At 46.5% G+C, this 8,744-nt stretch overlaps 1 protein-coding gene across 1 annotated transcript in view; it reads right to left on the reverse strand.

The window, feature by feature from the left end:
* Window positions 1-8,744, reverse strand: part of gpatch8 (G patch domain containing 8) — a 57,516-nt gene that overhangs the window by 18,246 nt on the left and 30,526 nt on the right. The window contains 2 exon segments of the mRNA XM_042307583.1: window positions 1,065-1,137; window positions 8,631-8,708. Of these exon segments, the coding sequence (XP_042163517.1) occupies window positions 1,065-1,137; window positions 8,631-8,708 (151 nt within the window).

Consider the following 8,744-nt stretch of genomic DNA (forward strand, 5'->3'; position numbering starts at 1 on the left):
ATCCTTCAGATTAGCTTTAAATTCATTTAAATAAAGTGCCAGTTAATAACAGGGAGAGATCAATAACAGAAATGGGAGGGAGTGAGATTAACAGTTTAAATCTAACCAACATATTGACTGAATTATTTTGACTAAGTACTGGGGAGGGTAGAACACGAAGGCATGACATAGGTGATTATATTAGACTATACATAGCTAGATACAGACCTCATCAGTTACAATAACTCTGCAATCGTCTACGAGCACACACAACCCTACAGTGCCTAGTATCACTGTACTAATCACCACAGCTATGAAGCAAAGACATTCTAGAAACTGAGGTGAAATTCCAAACATGACACAGGTGTTCCAAGGCAAACTAACTTGACTCTTGATCAGTGGAACATCTGAGAATCAGACCTGGACTCTGTCTGCTACACACTTCAGTGGAACCAAGCTGGGTACACACACACTGGCATTCCACCATGAGACTAATGTCTTTTTTGGAGGAGAATGAACAGCAGCTCCCATTGGCTGAGGGCAGTGTGTCTCAAGGGAGCTTATAAGCAATGAGCATCAGTGCGAGTGTGTGTGGGGTGGGCATGCATTCTTCATCCCCTTCAAAAAAAATGTTTTTTAATTAACTGGCCCACTTTAGTCAAATCTGCTCTAGGCTAAATGCATCATGGGAAGGGAACAGCAGTGGCGCAAAGAACAAACACCACCCCCCTCCTCCTCCTCCTCCTCCTTCTCCCCCGCCCGTCCTGTCCCAGGGTGCATTACGCTATCCTTTCTACACCTAGTTCTGGCGAAGACCAGGGCAAGACCAACAGGGACAACTGTACCGGGGTCATGCACCAAATCCTCTGATCCTTTCTACCTACCAGAAGAGGAAGACAGAGATCAGAAAAGTACAGAAAACAGAAAGGAAACAGTTGAAAAGAAAAGCACAAAATAAAACCTGGAGAAAGGTGAGGCAAAGAGGAGGAGTACTGAGAGGAGAAGAGACAGTATTAGCATACATTTGAGAAAGGAGTATGGAGAGAGAGAGAGAGAGAGAGAGGGAGGCGAGAATGTCTTCTTACCCTGCATGGTTTTGCCCAGTCCTTGCCCCAGCTTCCAGCCATGTTTCTGAAGCAGCCGGTGCCCAATGTTATCCTGGCAGACAGAACAGAGGAGAAAAAGACCAAAAACATTCCAATAATAAGAAAAGCTTTTCCCGTGGGCACGGGTCACAAACACATACAGGACTACTACCAAATCATCACCACCTCCTCCACCATGTGACATCAGTGTCTTCCAGCACAGGGGGAGGTGAGGAGGGAGGGAAGGGAGTGCGTAGTTTCTGTACTAACATCCTTATGGCCACACTGAGGGTTTAGAGAAGGAGCCTACCCTAACAGGAAGTGATTAAAACCTCAAAGCTTACAAACTGGGGATGAAGCGTCCCATGTTCTACTCGTTGTTGTAACACAGAGAATATCAGCTGTCTGGGAGGTACGAAGGGGAGGGAGGAAGAGGAGAAAGGAGACGGTAATATATGTATCACACGCTTATACATATATGAACCGCTATATAGCGAGATCTATCGTATAGACAAATGGAACAAAAACGAGGAATGGAAATCTTGCGTTAACAGAAAGGAGGACCAGAAACTCCCAAGCTTGTTGTGATTCCATAACCAAGAGAGGGGAGCGCCACAAAAAAATATGCAGCTGTCACGAGAGAAATACAGCGAGAGAGGGGGAAAGAAAGAGAGAGAGAAAGTGCTAAGAGGGCCTTGGGTTACCATTACAAGGCCCAGGGTTGAGAGTGTGTATGACTGTGTAGGAGAGAGGAAGACATCAGGTGCGTGACTGAGACTGTTATAGCGCTATGGAACGGCAGTAAAACAAAAGTGAAATGCAAGACTGTCGCACCACTACAAACTACAGTACACCATCAAGCACAAAGAAAACAGAAACAATGAGATTTGTAAAAAATATAAAAAACATTTAAAAGGTTGCGTTTCAGTTGTGATTATAACTATTCCAAGCTTTTCTACGACCATTCACCAGGGTGCTGCACTCTACCAAAAACATACAAACCAACCCCCAAAAAAGGATATTTATAATCACAAAGAGAGTAGATGTCAAATTTCACAAACAGAAAACCAAGTGGGAGGGATTGAAACCAAACAGTAAAACAGCATGCATCTTTTTGTTAGAGTTGAACAAAAAGAGACTGTGTTAGTACTGGACTGTATATGATGATGCATATACAGAAGGGCAGGGTCAACAGAACGCCTACGGACCAATGGTGTTAGTCTGAGATGGGCTCAAGCACAGAGGTGATGGTTGGACAGGGTCATAGTAGATCGTCTTGACAGACAGAGGGCAGTGGAAGTGGATGGAGATGTAAGGGTGGTGGTGGGGTGGGGCAGTATGGGTTAGTGCATGTGGAAGGGGTAGTGGTTGTCACACACAGCACATGCTGCATCTCTGCCCGTCTGCCTTTGTCACAGAGATGGATTTTAATCAATTTTATCGAGTCCCTGTGGTATTTCAATCTAAACTACTACCCCCCCTCCCCGCTCCCTCTGTATAACTAAGTCAACGCTCCCCACTTGCTTATCGTTAACTAAAATGTCATTACCTAATTGGTTTGTTTTAAGTAGGCCACAAAATATTGTTGAAATGGCAACTCCCCTCCAAAGACACTGATAATCTCCCTCATATACAGCACTTGTTTTAGGGCCTTGCTGATAAAATACACAAATATATGTTTTCCTACCTTACCCCAGGGAAAAGTTGAACTGCACCACTTCCTAGCTCTGTTTGGTTGTGTTTTTCTCCTCGTCTATTTCCAGACAGGAAGACCCAGTAGAACAGAGTCTGGGAATGGGGGATATATGAGCTGCGTCTGTGTGCCGGTCAGATCTTCCACTCCAAGCACAGATAAGAGAGGAATTCATACTGGGCCTCATCTTCCACTCCAAGCACAGATAAGAGAGGAATTCATACTGGGCCTCATATTCTGGGGAGAGGGCTCGCATGTGTACTTATAATAACTGGGGCTATACATCACCTAGCATGGTGTCACCATATAAACATGTTCATGCTGGTTGCTAGACACATCAAGTCAGAGCAGATATAAATAAAAGAGGGGCTGGAGGACTACAACTCCCATGATCCTCTGCAGCCTCGTCTCTCTGCACTGCAGATGGTGCTGCAGTGGGCTCTTCCCTGCTCCCATTGACAAAGAGATACTGGGGATGCTTTTAGTTCTCACCGCAGCAATAACCCACACAGAAAAACAAGCACTGGCTGAGGAGAGTAGTTGATCAAATAGCACCTTTCAGGGGTTATGTAGGTTGATGGGGGAATCAAATGTAAGCCAATAGTCTGTAACCCTCCCCCAAAATAACTCTAGCAGCGTCTGTAAATCAGAATGAGGAAAACCAGGTGGGGCTGGTGTGGGGAGAAACTTCAGTCCAAAATGGCTGAGACTGATCGATGAGCCAATCAGAATGGACTGAGCAGAGTGTGAGGGCGGAGATGAGGCTGTGTGCTGAACAACAGATGAATGAATGCATTAAATGAAGAAGAACAGACAGACGGACGATGAAAAGCAACGACGGCGAGTTCCAACAGCAGTGCAAGTGGAGTGAAGGCATTTCCATACGAACCTGGCTTTAAAATACTGGGCTGTCAAAAGAACAGTCACACGTGACACAATGTAAGAAACCGGCCAGTCACTAACGCTTTCAACTGCAATTTGTTTTATAGCTTTTTCTTATTAAAAAAAAAAAGAGCTAAAATCTTTATTTTGCCCTAAAAAATGTATAAAACACTGTACACAAAACAGAAATGTGGTAACTAGGCATGTCAATAAACTCACTGATTTAATGATTATTGTTAATATAGGAGAAATAAAAAGAAAATGTTATCCAAACAAGAGAAATCCACACCGAGTGTTGGTAGGGAGGGTAATGTGCATTGTGCTGTCATTGACACAGTGCATGGGGGGGGGAGGTGGGGGGGGTTAAAAACAAATAGATAGGGGTAAAGGCAGGAAGAGGTATACAGGGGGCACCATACCAGGAACCTCAGAATGTGTGGGTCTTCAAACCTTGTGATGCTGACGGTGTGTGTGTGTGTGTGCAGTAGACGCTGGCTGTGTGTGAGCCTCACACGGAGGGGTTCAGAAGCCCCTTGCATTATATGGGAGGTTTTTAAATAGGGATTACTGCACCATCACTGTCTGAGGCCTTAACCAACAGAACAGACAGCGCGCTAATCCACTTAACCAGAAAATTATGTCAGAAAAAAGAGCAACCAAAACTTGGGTCATATTTTATATGATTATCTCTGTGAGATTTCAGTGGGTGAGAGTGAGTGAGTGAGAGACTAGTAACTGTGACAGTACAAAACAGAGGGTCGCAGTCAGGCGTCACCCGCTCTTGTCCCCCTGTGGAATGTGTGTTTTTACAGGAGTCTTGTGGAGCTGGGTCTGTTGGACAGAGCAGGGGGGCAGCTCTCCTCTTCCTTGTAAAGCTCTTTTTCCAGCTCCGCTGTCCTTGGCGCACTGTCTGTCTGTCTGCCTTGCACGCTCACATTCCTCCCTGCTGAGGCTCAGATAGGTGTGACTAAATGGAAACAACGGTCCCTGCATGGGCCTCAAGGGACTCAGGCCAAATAGAACACCTTCCAACCAAGGACCTGCCCTCTTAGCACCACCATATTGGAGAGCAGTTGTTACCTAACCTTGGGTCTGTTCAGCTGACCTTGAGTTGTGACTTAACCGGTGGACAGACTTGGTCAGGACCATTTGGATCCATTACCATCAATGACCTTAAAAACATCTAACTGACCTCGTCAGTCTGCCTCCTGCAGTGTTGGAGCTGGTGCTGAATAGAGATGGAGCCCTCGGCGGGGTCAGGGTTGTAAAGGGGACGAGTGACTGACGGCAGATGACCTTTCCCTTGGTAATCTTCCAGGGGTTCATTTTCCCAAATGAAGGCGGAGAGGTGGTGGGAGTGTAACACTAACACGGCACGGAGCAGAGGAAAGATACAGCTGGTGCCTGAGCAACAGCACAGTTGTCTGTGTCCCTCTGTGTGTGTTCCTCTAGGCTCTGTGTGTGTGTGTGTGTGTGTGTGTGTGTGTGTGTGTGTGTGTGTGTGTGTGTGTGTGTGTGTGTGTGTGTGTGTGTGTGTTGTTGTTGTTGTTGTTGTGTGTGTGGGTGGCAGTGAAAAAAAAACACCTATACAAGATTGATCATTTCAAAGACACCTACAGCTCTGTTGATACATGGATGTGAACAACAACATAGCCTTTAAGCAGTTGGTACACTGCCACAGTCTGTCAGACCCACCTCATGTTGATGATGTCAGCACCTGGACCCAGAACAGAGAGACACCAAATGGCTGTTAGCACCCGTGATAACATACGGAGGGTGGGCAGGGGTCAGTGTGTTACTGCAGTCGTACCGCACCATGAATGGGTGATGTATGACATTTGACCTGTCATAAATCCCTGGGCATGTACGTTTCCTTCTAATCTGACTGAGGTTTGACTCTGAATATTGTTGTCTGTGGTGCTGTGATGTAGCTGACCCTGACTTGGTGCAGTGTCTCAGTAGTCAAAGGTAAAAGGCCAGAAGGCATCATGTGAAATCAATCTTCTCTCTCAAGTTTGAGGCCAGCACAGTTTGTGCACAGGTGTTTTTTAAATCGAGTGTGCTCTTGTGTGTGTGAACACGTGTTTGTGTGTGTCTGAGGCTGCCCACTGGATCGCTCTCTCAGGGCCAGGGATTTGGAGGAGGGAACAGGGGTAGGGGACATTGGAGAAATGGGAGAGGGGAGGTGAAAAGGTGTTGTGATTAGGACAGAGTGTGAGAGAGCTAGCACCGAATGATAGCCAGTTAAAACATGCAATGCAAAAAACAATGTTAGAGAAAAGAGCGAGAGAACAGAGGGGAAAGACAGAGAGAGAAAACAGATCCCAGTTAAGTACCACAGACCTCTAACTGCCTACAGATCAGAACACACACGAGTGGCAGGGGAGGGGCGCGGAGAGGCGCTGCACACACAGCCAGCGCCTTGACGTGAGACATGCTGACGACTGTCACTGCCCCCGTCACCCCAGAGCCATGACACTGCTGCTGGAGTAAGAGGGGGGGTCTGACAATCTTAAGTGGAGCTGTGAAATTTCAAAGCTGATCAACTGCAATTTCACTGAAATTAAAGGTTGGCGTGTGTAATACGCATTATGTGAGCGCATGCGTCTGTGGTGGAAGTGACAGTCCTCTCTCTCTCTCCACGTGTGTCAGGAGCTGTCGTGCTGCAGCCCGGCTCTCAGCGCCCCTCCATAGACAATAGCGCAGGAGCAACAGAGCCACTTTACCCAGGCAGGCAGGCCACCTCTCCTGCTCTCCTCTCCACTCCTCTCTACTGCCCACCCACAGTAGGCTCCTGAGCCAGTGAGTGGGTTGGTGCTACGTGGCTAAGCTTGGTTTGATCAATCCGCCCACCATGACAACCCGTCAGGGTATATATCTCACATGAAGGACTATGGAGAAATGGTCAGGGCCAGACAGGATTTTCACCCTCACATTTCATCAAGGAAGCATTTGTACCATGGCTTAGTAACGCTTTCAGAGTAGCAGGACAACAGCAGAGCTAGGAGAAGGACAGACTGACCTTTCTGTTACCGCTGTTGTTACTGCTGCTGTCCATGTGCCTCACAACAGAACAGACACAGGATTATTTACACCAGTGCCTGGCTGAATAATTTGGCTTTGTTACAGCTACATGCTTAAGGCAAGCTCTCATGGTCTAGCGGTATAGCTGTGTGGGTGTGTGCCGTTTCAATGCAGACTGGCTGTATATAGTTTAAAACAAAAGCCTAAAAACCCTCCTCGTACCTACTTGTAATTAAAGCTTTATTTATCAATGCAGCTGGAACTCTCGCCATGAACTCTCAATGCAGCTGGGATAAGATACTGTTCTGCTGTGCCTTGAGATGCTCAGAATCAGATCAATAGTTGCAGTCAGAGGACATCCACTATGCCCTGAGGGGAGAGGGGATAGACGTTGTGGAGACAAGAGTGGAGTTCAGGCCTGCTCTCCGCAGTGCTTCAGAGAGAGAGAGAGAGAGAGAGACACGGAGAGACAGAGGGAGAGAGAGATGGAAGGGGGAGCGAGAGAAAAGAGCTGCCTGCGATATTATCCATGTGCCTCGTCAGCGAAAAATGCAGTCCCAGTTGCACAAGCACCATGCCAGCACAGAATGACAGAGGGTACTGAACACCGAATCACTGTGTAGTAGAGAGAGAAATCATTGTTTGAACATAGGTGCATGAAAAGAACAGAGGGGAGATGGATTGAGAGAGAGAGCAGAAAGAGGTAGAGCGATGTGAAGACAGAGAGACAGTAAGAGAAGCGTTACAAGGAAACCCTAAAAGATGGGAGTAGGAAAGCGGAGCGTGCAAATACAAACCGGGTCATTGCTGCTTAGCTAATAGGGGCCAATTCGCTGCAGGAGAGAAATGTCGAACACCCCAAGTTGTGTACAATACTGTAATGTTCTGAGATAACTGTCCTATATACACACAAACACACAGAGTACACAAACGCCACACACACAAATACTAAACACACACTTCCATCTCCAAGCCTACACCTTTTCTCTTCTCTTGCTGTGGAGTGGATAAGGCACCGAGTCCCTTTCCTTTCCCAAATCAGGTCAGAGCAGAACAATCAGACCACATCTGATTCGCCTGTCCCCCCCCAGTGTGTGTGTTGTGAACATGTGTGTGAGTATGCGATTGTGTTCTACGCTTCTAATCTTGTTAGCCCAGAGAGTATTAGATTAGATGTTATTTATCGACAGGACCCCTCGTGAATATGTCCATCTCGTGATAGTGCTTCAGTGGCTAGGGTGCTAGCAAGCTATAATTAACTATGTGTGTGTTTAAATATATAAGAAGAGTTTGTGTGTGTGTGTGTGTGTGTGTGAGAGATGAGATGTGTTGTAGAGGGGGCTAGAGAGGTTTGTACAAATGACCTTTATTGCTAAATAGCCACAGTGTAATTTAGCACAGAGGGCAAAGGAGACAAACAGGGATAAGCAAACTTCCACGACTAAACTCAGGGACCTCACGCTTCCCAATAGGACATACACAAATTACATTTTACTGTACACTGCCCTTTTAACAGAGTGATTGGAAGTTATTTCAACTATAGACTGGTAACAGTGCCTTATCCACTCCACTCTAACAATCTGGTGAACTAGTGCCTGGATCACTGAAAACAGGCTTAAAAAAGACACGCAAATTCAGAGTAAGAGCTACGATTAAAGTCAAATATAATAATGAATAATAGTGAAAATATAATCCTATTCATCCAGCTAAGAGCTATCATACAGGAAATGGCACAGGAAGCAGAGGGCTTGGGAAGGGAGGGGGTCTACAGTGATTCTACTGATTGAGTACGGAGAATGGGTTGTCAAGGGAACACTGGATGTGTCTATCACACAGGCAGTAAAGGGTGAATGAAGGGGGCGAGGCTCTATTGCTCTCTCTCTGGACCAATCATTAATTCTCTCACACACACACAGTTTCAAGTTGGGCTTGTCCAAAAGGTGTAGGGGTGAAGGATGAGGCCTTACCGATTCTATGGGCTTGTCCAGGGACGCCTGCTCCAGCTCCAACTGGCCCTCTTCATACTGGTCAAAGTGATTTCCCCCCTAGGAGAAAAGACATGGGGACAGAGGGTTAGACAC

The sequence above is a fragment of the Oncorhynchus tshawytscha genome, linkage group LG27 (genome assembly GCF_018296145.1).
Source record: "Oncorhynchus tshawytscha isolate Ot180627B linkage group LG27, Otsh_v2.0, whole genome shotgun sequence".
Lineage (NCBI taxonomy): Eukaryota > Metazoa > Chordata > Actinopteri > Salmoniformes > Salmonidae > Oncorhynchus > Oncorhynchus tshawytscha.